At 43.2% G+C, this 16,715-nt stretch overlaps 2 protein-coding genes across 7 annotated transcripts in view; both read right to left on the bottom strand.

Moving 5' to 3' along the window:
* Positions 1-1,367: 1,367 nt before the first annotated feature.
* On the bottom strand, positions 1,368-11,398 carry ZNF622 (zinc finger protein 622). 2 transcript variants are annotated; one of them, XM_065628769.1, is made up of 7 exons: positions 11,288-11,398; positions 7,980-8,588; positions 5,905-6,159; positions 4,996-5,158; positions 4,086-4,198; positions 2,981-3,124; positions 1,368-2,372 (listed from the first exon to the last, which is right to left on the bottom strand). In XM_065628769.1, exons 2-7 carry the CDS (start codon positions 8,584-8,586, stop codon positions 2,245-2,247), a joined length of 1,410 nt encoding a protein of 469 aa, XP_065484841.1. In that variant the 5' UTR covers positions 8,587-8,588; positions 11,288-11,398; the 3' UTR covers positions 1,368-2,244. The 2 variants fall into 2 exon arrangements, with proteins under 2 accessions (XP_065484841.1, XP_065484842.1); XM_065628770.1 differs by having other exon boundaries at positions 11,292-11,398.
* Positions 11,399-12,304: 906 nt separating this feature from the next.
* Positions 12,305-16,715, bottom strand: part of RETREG1 (reticulophagy regulator 1) — a 70,348-nt gene continuing 65,937 nt past the window's right edge. For all 5 annotated transcript variants that reach the window (XM_065627325.1, XM_065627328.1, XM_065627330.1 and 2 more), the window contains one exon: positions 12,305-16,651. In XM_065627325.1, the coding sequence (XP_065483397.1) occupies positions 16,140-16,651 (512 nt within the window). In that variant the 3' untranslated portion in view covers positions 12,305-16,139. The remainder of the gene's footprint in view (positions 16,652-16,715) is intronic.

Genomic DNA, 16,715 nt, shown 5'->3' with positions numbered 1-16,715 from the left:
ATTATGCCCAAGACTTTTCCAGGACAATTGTCCTGTCTTTAAGGTAAGTTTCAGACATTCCATGACCATTTTCTGAAAGCTACAGGCTTAACATTGCTCTGATTCTCACTGCTAATACTGGTTTTCAAAGCCAGTGCCACCAGCTTCAAGCTAATACTATGGTTAAGAAGTCTAACTCTTCCACTTCTACATTTTGTGGCATTTCATTTTCCTCTATGTGTAAAGACAAAGTAAGTTGTCCACAAGCATAAGACCCTTTTATAATAATTTCTAACTTAAAAGATATAAACAGTTCCCAAGGGCCACATGCTGAGGTTTGACAAATACAAGCAAGCCATACCCTCAGTGCTAGGAAGCCATACCATAATTGCAACTTGGGCCAGGTTATGAGTGTAATAAAGGATATGATGTCTTAAGATTCACACAGCTTGTGTCACATAGCTGAGACGAGATCATTTACTTCCAACTTTGAGAGTAAAGCCCAATAACCCAGAGCAAACCCTCCAGAACAAATTCACACATGGGCTAGATGCAGCTATGGATACACAACGGTAGTAACTCTGCCTTGCCAGGAAAAAGCAGGTACTCATTCATCAACCTAACTTCAGTTTAAGATTTTGGATGCGAACACAGCCTTTCTTTAAAACTCTCTCTGCTTCAGTTTTCCCTTCACTCAAATCTGTACCTTTTTAAGGTATTCGTCACTTCATTTAGAATACTGTGTCAAATCTATAGCCTGCATTACTGATCAAGTTCTGTCTTCTCAGTAAAAGCAGGAACAACAAAAAAACTTCCAAGGCAGAACTTAGTAAAAAATAAAACCCACCAAACAGAAAAGCAAAACAGCATAGACAATCCACACAAGAATACACAGCATGCACCTCCATTGTGAAATGATCACTTTCCTAGGAGTTCTGTAAATATGTCGCTCCTTTAGAAACGCTGATATGCCAAAAGCACTACTTTTTCTGAACTTACATCTTAAGAGAGGCTTCAGCAGATTATTTTAAGCGGTCAAAACACAGTGCTAATTGACAAACTTTCCCCTATCACTCCCAGTGATATTACATGCACACCATTCACAGGAGAGGAAGAAAACTTACATTAAAGTGATGCCAATGAAAGCCACTACTAGGGAATCCAGAGTAATCCTAAAACATACAAGTGCAACTTGACCATACCCAGCTGCAGCTGCCTTCACAATGAACACACAGGCAGTGATCTTCTCATGGCGTACGCTCAGTGTTCAGCACACTACAGCTCGGGGCTTCATGAGCCAGCCTACACCTTTCTGTGGAACTGCTCACCTCCTTACATGAAGGTCAGAAGAACTGGTGAGGTCACGGAAGTGTTTAACATCTGCAACACTTGGACCAACACCAGAGCTGCTGCCTCAGCTCTTAACAGGCAAGTTTTCTCTCCAACTGCCTGTAACATTTCACATCTCCACTCCAGCCAACACATCTTGGGTCACTTTCCTTCAGCAAGATCAGACGAAACACCAGTACTCAACAGGAACAACAAAAGCTGACATCAACAGTAACTTCAGGGTTTTAATCAGGAAATCTTTAACAGATCATCAGAAATTTGTATCGACATTCATCTAAAAGTTACGGTAATTTTGAGCAGTTTTTTGGTTATAAAAATTCATTAAATTCAACATAAAACAATTACACTGTAAATTACTAATCCAGCCCTGAGCTGGAGCATAAAGCAAGTAGTCATCTTCTGAGGACAACATTAATCCCGGAATTATGTTTTCCATCAGTGCGTTTCTTCAAACGATCCCCACTTAACCTTCCCAGAATCTCCCGTCTCACATTTTCACCTCAACAGTGCCAGGCAGAAGTCCTAGACACCCAGCGAACTTACGTCTGGCACCACAAGTGAACACCTTCCATACAATCCATCTCAGGCTCTCAGATCCAGCATCCCCTCTTGGCCTCAACCACTTTGCAGAACTGCCCCACAGAAACAGACTGCACAAAGATGGGCAGCAAGACTATGCATGCATCTTTATTCATAGCCATGACTACTTTGCCACATATTCCATTTAAAATATTTTAAGTTAAGCCAACTATAATTTCACTGGAAGAGACAAACTCCCTGCTCTTCTCACAGACAGGAAGGCACACCAGCATACACATCCTCATTTGGTACGTCCATTTAATTAACAGAACCCTTGACTCAGAAACCATTAAATCCCCCTTCCCAAAACCAGTTGCATGAAGCAATCTTGAGAACTCAAAATCTGACTTGGGCCCGGAAATGCATCTGCTTTGTAGCATTGTTACTCATTCCTGTCTTGAGCATCCACTTTGACTTCATCCTCTGTAGGTACTGCATATCGCGCTTCTGAGCAAAGACTGCCCCTTCAAGGAGAGAGGAGGAAGAGAAACAGGGATAAATGTTTGTAAGATTACTTACTGCTTCAATGCAAACCAGCTAACCTGTCCACTTAAATCAGCAGTTAGCTGTATGTTCTCCTTCCCATACTGCCACACTTCTTTTCGCTTTTCTCTTGGGAAAGTCCAGTTCCCTCTATAGACACCCATGACTGTGATCAAGGGAAAAGGTTGTTTTGCATTCCAGTATGTGATTCTTTGATTTCAAAAGTCTGTATTGAGCACATCACTGCTCCCCAATTGAAAAAGACATTTTCTGTTACCTTATTAAAGAGCAAGAGCAGTGGTTTTGGCAGACAGAGAAAGGATTATTACTTTAGAAACCAACAAATCTTAGGAAGTCACCCAATATCACAAACATGAATGAACTGAAGGGCTGGCACGGAAGCTGCCATGGATTTTAGACACAAACAGCTTCCTGTAATTTATTCTGCTTGGCTGTCAGGAATGAAAGGGAACTGAAAGACAAACCGTTGCACAAAACCCCACGAATGTGAAACAAATTCAACCTATTTAATTGTAGCAATGACATTCTAGAACCTCCTCCTCTGCAAAAACCTCACATTGTCACTTACCTGTCTGACTTGTCCAGCCCAGAGCTCTGTACTGCTGCAACACCCGACCCACTGCTTTCTTATTTTTCGCAACAGCCACCGTTCTTGACAGACCAAACCGTTGCTTGTAGTATCTCATTAAAGAACGATGACCCACTCTTGCACCTGTTCAGAGGAGGGGTTATCTTATTATACATAACGAAGCAGCTTCTGAAATGCAGTAGCCAAGCATATTATGAAAACAGTGGAAAATCCCTGTGTGGAGACATACTTTTAAAAGGCCCAGAAATTAAAAACTTTAGGACTATTACAAACCCAATGTAATTCCTGTAAGAGCTACTGTGCTGCACTCTACCTTGCTTTTTTTTTTTTTTTTCAAAGAGTGCTGCTGCTCCAGGGAACCGCAGCTCACATAACAAAGAGGCAGTTATCAGAAAAGTTTAATTAGAGGAATCACGAGAGAGGCAATGTTGTTTCAAGTAACAAGGGTAACTTGCTGAAATTCAGGAAATCTTCTGTAACCACACAGTTGGCAGCACTTCCGAGAATGAAAGTGTTGGAGTCCCCTCATGCAAAAACACCGAAACAAAAAATTGCAAGCAAGGGTGTCATATGCTACACGAGGCAAGAGTAAAGTTGTTTAAATAAATCAATTTTACTGAACTAGTTTACTAAATTAGTTGCCAACTGCCAATCTGCAAAAAAACTGCAGTAGGTAACCTAAGTTATAGCCTCTTCAAGTTACACAAAAACAAGACATGGAAACTCTTGGAATATACCATGTGAGTCACATGTTAACAAAGATGTAAAGTGGGCAAAGGAATCCCCTGCCCCAGTCGACTAATACATTAATGCTGAAGAAGCTGAATTTAGAAAACAACAACAAAAAAAGAGTTCCCAGATTGTTTAACTACTGAAGTGTTTTGTATAAAATGACACACAGGTCTTTAGACTTGGTAGTGAAAGTAATGGAAGGTGAGGACGAAACCCCAGAGACACTTAGATGTAAAATAACTTTTTCCCTTCCCAAACAAAAACACTTACCATGATGACCTGTGCTTCAGGTAACAGCTGCAGCTATGAGAAATGCAGAGTAAGTACATTGTAACACAAATCCTACACCTACCTGAAGGAAGGATCAGCTCCATAGTGTCATCATCATAATCCAACTCTCTCTCTGCTGAGTGCTCTCCAGGCACCTCCACATCTTCCCCATCCTTGTGATCAGGGTAACTGCTCCTGTGGAAGAGTAGCAAGATGTGGTTTATACACAGCTACCCAGACCAACTACAAAAAAGAACTGCCATGCACAGCTACAGCAAGCCACAATCATTGTCACGTTTCACCTGCCTTGGTTTGAGAGTTCTTCCCAGTAGCATCCTGCCCTGAACAGAGGCTGAAGATGAGGACCACCCTTCCTCCACCCAGTTCTATAACCCACCATGGTTCTGCAGTGATTATGGTGAAAAGCCACCACCATGTAGCCCACCAGCTCTGCACAGCTACCAAACGAGCACTCCCAGAAGCTCCACTAAATCCAATTATCACTGTAACAGAATAGGGTGTATTTCTCCCCTAGGATGTATTTCTGACCAAAACAAACACAATTTAGGATAAATTACAGGAAGTGCGACAAGCAGCCTCTAAATCACAGCAGTCCTGTTTAACTCCAGCTACTTAAAAAAAAAAAAATCCACAGTAGGTATTAAGACTACAATCTGCCTAAAAGGTAATGGAAGAGACAGTTATGCCCTTTTATGATCTTTGCTGGTGCACTGAAATCTGTACTCAGTAACAGCAAACACACCAAACAGAATTCAAAACATTTTCATATAGGACTGGTATTAGTGATCACAGGAGAAGAAAACCAATCATGTTATGCTTACCTAGAAAAGTGGTAAACCAGCTACACAAAATAAGCACCAGAATCAGAAACAGGACTAAATTTTAAGAATTAATAATAGTTTCTGACGTAATGTTCAACAGTCCTTTTGTCTGTCTCCATCTGTGCTCCATTCAAAGAAAAGCATCCTCACCTGAAATCATAGAAGTCTGCAAACTCCAGAGCAGCATCTCCGTCTGTGAAGAGTTTGCAGTGGCTTTTGTCATTCATGTGAGCCTGTACTGCTTCTGTAGAGTAGAAGGATTTCCCTTTTTCATTGCACCAGATACAGATTTTTCCAACACCAACTTTCTCTCCTGCAGAAAACATTGACATTTACATTGGTCTGAACAGAGCCTCCCCAGTCAATAACTAACAATTCTGTGATGTAGCCTTCCCACCTTGAAGGTAGAGAGACCAAGGAAGAGCCTTGAGCCCCTCATTTCCAGAAAAGCCCTGCTGTTCCTATGCCTTGACCATATGGCTCTATCAGAGACAAGACTGCGTTTAAAAATTGCATAGGACAAAGTATGGATCATTATGTATTCTCAAAAAATTTCATACTTCGGACACAGTTTTCTCTTCAATACTCCAAAATTATTTAATTCCCATCATTAGCTGTACACTTCAAGAGTTATATTTTTTCTAGCTTTTAGCTCTCTCACAAGTACTGTAAACCAATGACACAAATACATGACTCATTAGTAGGATAAGACAGTTCATATGCACATACTAGTAATAGAGTTTTGTCCTAAATTTCATGTTAGCTGAACAACTTTCTCAACATTAGAGACCTCAACATATGAGACCTACAGAGTCCATGACCACATGTTTGCACAGCAGGTTTTCTCTCACTCTCTCTGGGAAGCCTGTGGTCATGTCCATGATCAAAATACTGAACTAGACAGCACTTGTTTTACACACACGCACAAAAAAAACCCCCAAAACCCAACAAAACACAAACACCTTTTAAGTCATATCCAAGTGAAAATAAGCAGTAAGAGCATATAATTATCTTGATTTAAAAAAAAAATTTTAAAAAAGAGAATAATTACAGGCATACCCAAGTATGCAATTAGTCCTCTGAGATCCACAAGGTACTCTATATCTGGAATGAAGAAACTGTGAACTTTTGTCATATGGGCCACATTTTTTGTGAGAGATCTTGAATGGTGAGGACAGAACAAGCAGTCCGTGACTGGTATGGCCCCAACAGCAGGAGCGCTTTCAGCTTCTGCCTGCTCCTCCTCTTCTTCTCCCACACTTTCCATCTCTTCTTCAGAGCCAATGTCTTCATCAGAATCCATATCTTCCCAGTCTTTCAAAGGAAGTTTAAAAAAAAAAAATTATATGATTACTTCTCCCAAGCAAAACAAGTCCCAATTAAGTTAGAAAAAGTTATCATAGCAATATTGCATTTTCTATTCTCAGAGCTAAGTGCCACACTGTCACTTCCAGGTGAAAGAATATACCATTGCCAGTAAAACACGTTTCTTTGTAATATGCACGGCAAAGCTCAAGTCTGCTCATAAAAAAAAAGTTGGTAGATTCAATATCCCCCTCCTCCATTTTTCTTAGCTATTAACACTTTATTGCTGTCTTGAAGCCTTAAACTTAATTCACCACAGGAACAGTTGCATGGCTCATTAAAAACAATTCAACTCTGTCAGAATCCTGAAAATACTCATTTGCAGCACTGAGGGAAAACACACTCCTGTTCACACATCCATCTTTAACAACAGAGGAGAACAAAGTCAACTGTCACAAATATACTATGTTATATGTTAGTATATACCAAGATATACTAACAATTTTACACATTTGCAAGACTACTGCAAAGCTTATTAATGGACCAGTAATCTGATTATACTGCTAGAAGGGTCCAGAAATGTTTTTTTAAGGAGTTCAGATCTGGGCAATGAGCATCTCCCAGTCCTCTACTGCTGCTGGTCCCCTTCCAACTGTGATGCCCAGAGTGTGAGAGAACAGGGAACACGGTGCTCCCCAGTGTTGTAGGCTGCTCGTTCGAGATCTTTGCTGTAGGATGTAGTTTAATAATTTTAACAGTCTGACATTGAATTAACAGGATGTGTGCAAAACATTCCTGGACAAACACTTAAAAGGAAAATTAACATTCGGAAACCTACCAAGATTTTAGCATTACAGTTTATGACTAACACATTAACACAAAACAGGTGCAACCTTGCTCCTTCTTTAGATGTTAAGATGCATGTTCAGAGGCATGTTTCTTCTACTATAGAATAGATTCCCTGCACTGCAACTGACATTTCTCCAGCATAAAACTGCTGTAACAGATGTAATAATGGTTTCAGTAATGAAGCTGGCACAGTAGGGTCCCACTTCATTCATACCTGCCCCCTTGCGGCAGTTTAACCACCCCATTCAACTGCTCCAACAGATGCGTTTGGAGCTGCGCTGTAAACTACAGAACTGAAAGCATCCAGGTTAAAAATAAGCCTTTTGCAGGAATTCTAAAGCTCTGGTCTTTTCAGTTGTCTACTTTGCAGGCTGACCTCCAACAAGGAGCTGCATGCACACAAGTGGTGAGGGTGAAGCAGCAGGAACAGGCAGTTGGGGAGGCAACTCTTAAGCCAATTTTACTATAGATGCCAACATGCTGAGAAGCTGTGCCACGAGTGTCAGCCTAAGGAGAAAACTTTCTCCTCTGCTCTTGATGGGCAGAGAAAAACAAAAACAAACTACTCTCATCTCCCATCAGAGCAGTAAAGTGATTCATGGGACAACAGCAAAAGATCATGATTGGATTTTTGTTCATCTATTTTTCAGAAGCAATTTCAGGGTAACCTGTTATGTTAGCCTCCCTTAAAGGAAACTTCTCCTGGAATTTTATGTGGGAAATAGTGCTCATATTAGTAACTGGGTAGAGGCAACCTTCACATGCATTAGTATTTTGTGCAGCTGGTAGTTCAGACACTAACACAGAGACCTTGACTGCAAGCTTAACTCCCTTGTTAAGCTGCAAATTTAATCAACAGGAAGACCTTTAATGACGTAAAATGCTGTACTACTACAGAAACAGAAGGAGGCTTTTACATAAAACCAACAACTACACAGCTTGCCCCAAGCTGTTTCTTGTCAGTATGCTTATTGCCTTACCTTCTTCCATATCTTCTTCTTCCTCTGCCTGTTGTTTGGCCAACTTCTTTGCTTGCTGTTCAAACCACTGTAGCCGTGGAGGTTTTTCCCATCGTTCTCTACTCTGTGGTAAGCTGGCACTTCCCATAGAAGCTGGAGAGCTACTTGCATCACTAGGAGGTAAAGGTGCCTTCTTTGGTGAGGAAGACGGCTGAGCTCTGATGGCTTGCTGAATAGCTGCGTTCATCTCGTCTTTGTTTACACTCTCTGGGGCCAGCCCCTTTTCCACGTTCTTTTCATTTAATATTTTCACCTTCTTGCTGACAGCTTGAACAGCTTTCTTCTCCAGCTCCAGGTGCTTCTTGGACTTCAAGTGATTCTCGTAGGCATTGAAGGTGGAGAATCTTTTGCTGCAAACTGTGCAGTAAGTGGCAGTGACTTTGTTCTGCTCCTCTGCTACTGCTCTCTGCGCTAGGACTCTCTCTTGGAAATTCTCAGCAGTGACAGGAGGCATGTCAGCAACCTTACGCTTCAGGTTGTATCTATGCCAGTCAGTTTTGTAATGGGCACGCTGAATGTCAGCATCCTTGAAAGCCACACGACAAGTAATACAAGTGTAGGTTGCCATTCCTAGAAAGTGGGGAAAAAAATAATAATCATGCTGACAAAGATAAGTAACAGCCACAAAAAACTCCAAATACACCAACGTGACAGTAGCCATGTAAGGCAGCATAAGACAGAGTTCTTGTACAGAATTAAGTTGAGTAAACACCAGCATTAGCAAACAGCACTAGAAGGAGCAAAATAAGAGAATATAAAAGACTTTGATCCTGTTATCAGAGATTACTCATACTACAGCAGCATCTGAGCACCCCAGCTCCGGACTCAGCACCCACTGTGCTTGTCATGGCTCAGACACATGAGGAGAGGGTTCCCAGCTGTAGCAGTGGTGCTTCCAAAGCTCAGCACTTTTTACTGAAGATCAGAAACTAAAGATTCTTATCACACTCATGTTCTGCCAACTACAGGCTTTTGAAGAGACTAGTGATTGCTCCAAAATAAGGGTAAAAGGGAAATCCTGCCTTCACGCTTGTTTTCCATTTTCCATAGCCTTATCGGATGACGAAAAAAAGTTACCGCATTTAAAAGTAAACCCCTCTCAGCTATTTTGGAGCAGTGCATATACTGTCAGTAACACTTTACCTCACAGAACTGTTAGTCTGGAGATGCAGTCAATCATGCCCAGAACTAGCGCTTGAAGCCAGTGCTGCCCCTGGTCTTCGTCCATTTCCCACCATGCAGATGAGCTGTGTTACTGGGGCTGTCACAGGACAACTGGAGGGCAGTGACCTGTCACTGATGCCATCCTTTCCAAAGCCACACATTTCCTTTCTTTTCAGGGCTCAATGAAACTTTTTTTTAAACAAAGTTGATGGACTCCCTCAAACACTCCATAAGTAAAGAGCAAAAAAAGCACGTTCTAAATGGAGACCACTAAAGCCACCTCTATCTTTTAACTAATTTTGAAAAACTACAGTTTAATCTGGAAAAAAAATAAAGAAATAATACTTCAGGAAGAGGCGGTCTGAAAGCAGGTAAACAGCAGCCTCTCCCAGAAGCTACCAACTGAGAGAAGCAGCGGTGAAAGACACAAATACATAGGCAAAGAGTTGAAAGGTCTTTTATGAAACACTCATTCCCCGGAGGAACCAGGCTCCTAATTAACTGCTGGTGCTATCTGTATTTCTATAGTGTCAGAAAATACATTAAGAGAAAATAACGGCTATACTATTTTATTTGAAATACTACAGGCGTCCATTCAGTATAAGAGATGCTTATTGTTTCCAAGGAAAATGTATTCTCTGCCCACTGAGAGATCTCAATTGCTCTCTGAAGCGTTTCCTCCCACCTGCAGAGCTTCCTATCCTTTCCCTGGCTCAAGAACATATTTTACTGCCATAAAACAATTGACACAAAGTCTCATCTGTTGTTAACCATTAACACCTTACGGAAACCTCAGGACAGAACAGTTTGATCCGGCCTATTACAGGTAGGCAGTAACTACACATTAGGTTACCCTGGGTGTGGTTAGCAGGTCGAGAGACGTTCTCCTCCCCCTCTGCTCTGCCCTGGTGAGACCGCATCTGGAATATTGTGTCCAGTTCTGGGCCCCTCAGTTCAAGAAGGACAGGGAACTGCTGCAGAGTCCAGCGCAGGGCAACGAAGATGATGAAGGGAGTGGAGCATCTCCCTTATGAGGAAAGGCTGAGGGAGCTGGGGCTCTTTAGCTTGGAGAAGAGGAGACTGAGGGGTGACCTCATTAATGTTTATAAATATGTAAAGGGTGAGTGTCACAAGGACGGAGCCAGGCTGCTCTCTGTGACAACCAATGATAGGACAAGGGGCAATGGGTTCAAACTGGAATACAGGAGGTTCCACTTAAATTTGAAAAGAAACTTCACAGTGAGGGTGCCAGAGCACTGGAACAGGCTGCCCAGGGAGGTTGTGGAGTCTCCTTCTCTGACGACATTCAAAACTCGCCTAGACGCCTTCCTGTGTAACCTCATCTAGGTGTTCCTGGTCCAGCAGGGGGATTGGACTAGATGATCTTTAGAGGTCCCTTCCAATCCCTAACATTCTGTATTTAAAAAAAAAAAAAAATTACCCCAAAACCAGATTAAAAAAGGTAGATAACTGAGAGGATCAAAACCCATAAGCCTTCATAGCTGACTAGTAAGTAGAGAAATAATGTCTACAATTCAAGGTCCATAAAGCAGAAGAAGCACCTGCAGAACCCCGCGTGGTGATGCCAACACCTGCCATTGTGCTTTCCCCCACCATTTGAACCCACAAAACCAAAGCACTGCGGGAGAGTCAGGAAAACAAACCCCAGACACTCAAAGGCCTTTGGCCCAAGACACGGCCGAGGCCTTCCAAAAAATGTGGTTCTCCCCACAGGGTCTCGATTATGGCTGATTTTACCTACTTGAACTTAAATTGAGCCGGTCCCCACGAGGCTGACACAAGACAGAAAGGCCTCACTGACAGGCGGCTGCTTATTACAGGGGCACCAGATGTGACAGCACAACTCAGATCCACGAAATAACACAAAATAAAGCACGGGACGTGGCGCAGGCGGAAGCCGCGAGCCCTCGGGCCCGTGACTCAGACCGGGCCCACAGGGAGACCAACCGGCACCCCGGGCCGCGCAGCCCACCCGCCGCGGCCTCGTCCTCCCCGCCACCCCCGCGGGAGCACAGCCGTGCCGTGCCGTGCCGGCCCGCCAAGCGCCCCGCCCGCCCCACCGCCAGGCCCCGGCGGACACGCACCTACCGCCCGTGGGGCGAAGGTTCTGCCGGCACCGCTGCCGGCGGAGGCCCGAACAGGAAGACGCCGCGCAGCACCAGGCAGGAAGGGAGCGGCCGCTTTTTCCGGCGAGGAGAGCCCGGCCCCTGTCGGCCCGGAGGCCCCGCGGAGCTCCGTGCCCGCCCCGCCCCGGCCGTGAGGCGGCACGGCCCCCGCCCCCCCCGCCCCGGGGCTGGGGCGTTGGTTCGGTGCGAGCTCCCGTCGGGCAGAGCGTGGGAGTCACAGCCTCGTAGAACAGTTTGGGTTGGAAGGGACCTTCAAAGCTCATCTAGTCCAACCCCCTGCAACGAGCAGGGACGTCTGCAACTAGATCAGGTTGCTCAGAGCCCCGTCCAGCCTGGCCTGGGATGTCTCCAGGGATGGGGCATCTACCACCTCTCTGGGCAACCTGGGCCAGAATTTTACCACCCTCATTGTAAAAAATTTCCTCCTCATGTCTAGCCTGAAACTCCTCTCCTTTAGTTTTTAAAACCATTACCACTTGTCTTATCACAACAGGCCCTACTTAAAAGTCTGTCCTCATCCTTCTTATAGACCCCTTTAAGTACCGAAAGGCCGCAATAAGGTCTACTCGGAGCCCTGTCTTCTCCAGGCTGAACATCCCCAACTCTCTCAGCCTGTCCTCACAGCAGAGCTGTTCCAGCCCTCTGATCATTTCTGTGGCCTCCTCTGGCCCCTCTCCAGCAGGTCCATGTCTCTCCTGCACTGAGGGCTCCAGAGCTGGACGCAGGACTCCAGGTGGGGTCTCACCAGAGCAGAGCAGAGGGGCAGAATCACCTCCCTCGACCTGCTGGCCACGCTCCTGCTGATGCAGCCCAAGACATGATTGGCCTCTGGGCTGCAAGTGCACATTGCCGGCTCATGTCCAATCTCTCATCCCCCAGCACCCCTGAGTCTTTCTCCTTCTCATCAATAAAGAGGTTTTTTGTTGTTGTTGTGGGTTTCTTTTTTCCCTATTTTGGGAACAAATTACTATTAGATACGGTGAAAGATAAAAACTAACACGTATTTATTAAATGGTTTTACAAACAATCAATATAATAATTCCATGTTTACAAAATAGTAATCAGGCTCGGTAAAGTGCTGCAAAATATTTTAAATAAAGACATTTTGTAATTTTCCAGTTTCTGGTTACCTGGACAGGCGGTGGTTACAGACTGTTACGCTGCTCGTGTGCTGAGAACAGACATGGAGACTACAGAGAGTTTGTTCAGAGGCTTAAACAGTCTGGAAAAAGTGCAAAACGAACAAAAAAACAAGTAAAACGAGTATTTCTTCAAAACCTATTACTTTGGGTTAAAATTATTTCCCCTCCTCTGCATAGAATATATTTTTTTTTCACAAACAAACTGAAGAATGGCAAGCAGATATGTAGTACGTACACATGAAAAGCCCCGTGTGCTAAAAATAGGTGCTTTTACACTGGATTTGGCACACCTAAAGCCACTGATCAAACGGCGATCACGTCCGTCACTCAGATGTACTAACAGAAGGGGAAATTTTCAGAGTACAAAGGACAGAACTGCGTCCCACAGGCGCTGTCCGAATACATGTTGCTTTCTTCCAGCAGGGGTGTGTGAAGAAGCCCCTGCGAGGCGAGGGAGGGCGAGCACTTCGACCGTGCCACCGCAAAAACGCGCGGCATCCTCCATTCCCTACCAGGTAAGAGCGCACCAGATAATGCCGGCAGCACCGATCCCACGCCGTGTTACCCCCCGGGCGCTTTCTCACATGTCCACACTCCAGTGACGCCCTCCGCACTGCCCATACTGCCTTAGACTGGACACTGCACGTAAGCAGGGTTTCCAGGGAACAAACGTGGGTTGCAAAGCTACGTGCTGCCTCATACTCACTGTTCTTCCTGCCCAGGTATGCAGCTTGGGAAGATGGGAAGGTGACAACAGTGCTTGGTAGGAAACACACTGTGGACCATTGTGACAGGAATTTTTAAGTAACTGCTCTTTTGTGGCAGCTGCTAGAATACAGCAAAATGAAGATTTCTTGAGGGATTTCCAACTGAAGGCAGCGTGGAAGTGATCTCACAAAGGAGACACATGTTTTCTTTGTGTTCTGCTGTCGAACTGCTGGCCGTGGAATGTGTGGTGTCCGAGCAAAGTGTTTCTTACATGCATTTATCTGGGAGGGAAGAGGTAATTTCCTGAAGAGAACTAAGCATCTTTCCACTACCTGAGGAAGAATATTAAATGTTACAGAATTACCTTCTTCCCATTACACAGTATTTAAGGGCTTGAATGTAATCGACTACCATGAGAACAGAAAAATAAAATTCTAAAGACACTCAAATAAGGAATTATGCCCCTAAACTTTAGTGATTTGCTTGTTCAAGTTTTGCTTTGTTTTTCTTTCTGGAAAAAAAAAAAAAAAAAATTGGCACTTGTGCTGGAAAAAAATCAATCTGTTTTTCTATCTTGAAACCAGAAAATGGATCATGTACAAAAAGTCAAAGAAGCTCCTCCAGCTCCTTTTCTTGCTTGATCTAATCTATTATTCTAGAAGAGCTCCCCTGTGTTACGTACTCTTATAGCCACAAGTACTCTCCATAAAACAACAATAAAGTGCACGCTGTTATAATGCCACCACCGACAGCCAGCTCGTCTGTCCCATCAATCCGCTGCTGAGAAGCCTGTGAAGGACGGACGGCTCCCTCCCGCCTCTCCCCATCCCGTAGCCTGGTTCCCCTCCCGGTGCCAGTGCTCCTCTACAAGGGAGCACGCAGGTGTTTGGGTGTCCTAAAACGTTTCATCAGCAACTTGGAAGTTGTTCTCTTCTAACTGTGTAGATCGTCCTAAACATGCAGCAAGGAAACAAGGCTCTTCACTCATCAGAGAAATTTAAGTGGCCTTTAAACTTAATGATTTCCCAGCAAAAGCATCTTTTATTTTTGTTTGTAGGTCGTGTGGTGGTTTTGGTTTTTGGTTTTTGTTTGTTTGTTTGTTTTCCAAATGCAAAGGACAGGCTGGGGGAAGCTAAAAAGGAAACTTAGATACCAATGCTGTGGGCCCGATATGGCTGTGGTTTTTTAATCATTTCCAGAAACTCGCTTTTAATGTGAAGATGATGTAATTTCAAAAGCTGCATCTTGTGGGATCTATATCCAGCATCCACTTACTTCGCAATGGATTTGATAATGAAGGCACAGGCTCACTTTTTTACCAGTAACGGACAGCAAACACAGTCAATAATGCATTACAGACACAAAAGCACAAGCAACAATAAAGCTAGTGTTAAAAATTCTCCCCATCTTTCCTTTCACTACACTGTTTTTGGCCATTTGCCTATTTTTTTTCACCTCAAAAGCAAAAAAAAAAAAAAAAAAAAGGAGTTAAATTTAAACACAGGTTTACCTACACATATATGTTGGTGAAAGATTTTTATAATCTGTTGCTGTACTTTCTGAGGGTCCTAGATGACAGTATTCACCTCTTCAAATGCCAGCAAATGGAAAATCACTTGAGTAGTAGTAGCAGCTGACATGGTCCCTCAACTTTGCTAACGGTTTATATCACATTAAAAAAAACCTAGCTTTACTTCTTCCTATTTCTTTGATTACTATTGCTTGGTATTGCAATTCAGTTTTGTCACAGGTGAACAAAAAAGCCCTAGAAAAAGTTAAATAAGTTACCTGCTTAAGACCCCAAGCCACAGACTCAGCATGTGTGGAGTTTAAACTGGCAAATAATTTAAACAAGCTCTTTTCTGTTTGTTTTAAATTACATGCCAAGTAGAAGATTCTGAGTGTCTTCTGTAGCAAATGACCTCACCAAAGACTTTTAAGTATCTTAATATATTCAGCTTGCTGCACAACTTTTGTTGCAAGTCATGGCAGCTGTGCTGGGGGAAAACAAAACAAAACCCACGGAATCTTGAATTAAGGAAGTGGCACCTAAAAAAGGCCTTTTCTTTCTTTCTTTACTTTTTTTTTTTAACCTCTAACCTCTATTCCAAACAATAACTACCCTCCCCTGCTCCCCAAAAGGTTGTTCAGTTTACATAATATTACCTCTTAAATATAAAAATGTGTTGGCTGACTTCACATAGGCAATACTGCCAAGGACCAGACTCTATCAAGGAACGCAGCAGGTGGTCAGTCAAACAGCATGCCACTTTACAACTCTACAAGCCTAAAACAGCAAAAAAACTTGGAAATGCATCACCATATCCAAAACAATTCAAAGGTTTTAAGTATGAAATCAAGTTCTTCAATAGTGTTGCACACATATTTAAACTAGGTTTGTGCTGGTTAATGTGTTTCATATATAGCAGATGCACTACACATAATGCTAACTGCAGGGATTCATACTTCCCGGTATGATTGACGGAGGTGAGATTTAGTTAATCTCATTGCAATCCTCTCATAACTTACTCTTGCTATGTGAATCATTAATTGTATTACATGGTTGGCAACCAGGAGTAAATAAACTGCCCATGTTGAAAACTTGGCTCAGGACCCCAAAATACATGGTTGGCAAAAAGATTAAAAAAAACCTCTCCCCCATCTCTTTTGAACAAGTGACCTTCAACACTCATCTGCAACCAAACAGTGGGTAGATAATTCATTTCCATGCTATTACATTGAGGTATAACTACCAGAAACATTAAGCTACCAGTATCAGCTGATATTTATCCAGTTAATTCACTCTGCATAAGGGAAATTATTACAACACATCTAAAGTGATAGTTAAAGCTTACAGCTCAGAATTTTCCTTTTTTTTCTTTTTTTTTTCTTTTTTGCATTTGATTTTTGCATGTGTTTTATGTTTTATTTCTTCTAGGTTACCAGCTGCAATTTCCAGGTTAATGACTTCCAAGCAGATTTGAAAGGAAGCCTGAAGATTTCTTCTTTTCCTGGGATTCTGCCTCTTGGCCTTGTGAAAGTCCCAATTCTTTCTCAATCTGCTCAAGCTCAGACTGGTCAAGCAGTTCAAAATCATCAGCTTCCTCCGTGTCTGTCTCCTCGCTCAAACTGGGCGCTGCATGTGAGGGAGCTTGCTGTGCGGACTGCAGCTGGTCTTTGATGGCCGCAGACACCGCAGCTGCGATGACGTCCCCAGCAATCCCGCTCATTAAATTAAAGGTTTGGTCACTGGTCAAAGGCAAGGAGAGCCCTGCAGTGGACGGTCTCTCTTTGCTCTGTCTGGAAGGATGATCCACCTGGAAATATGTTTGTTCGTTTTTTCGCTTTTGCTGGATGGGCACACCGATGCTTGAGTCATCGTCATCATTTGTTCCGGCACCATTTTCTAAAGAGGGAAATTCTGAAAGATCTCTAGCAAAAGCTTCTTCGTGATCGCTAGGTCGGTCTAAATCTGTTACAGGATAAACAGAAGGAAACAGCATTAGCAAACACAAAAGGCTTCCCCAACACAGCAG

The sequence above is a fragment of the Caloenas nicobarica genome, chromosome 2 (genome assembly GCF_036013445.1).
Source record: "Caloenas nicobarica isolate bCalNic1 chromosome 2, bCalNic1.hap1, whole genome shotgun sequence".
NCBI lineage: Eukaryota > Metazoa > Chordata > Aves > Columbiformes > Columbidae > Caloenas > Caloenas nicobarica.
Note: the sequence above shows the minus strand (reverse complement) of the source record. Positions and strands in the feature narration are given on the sequence as shown.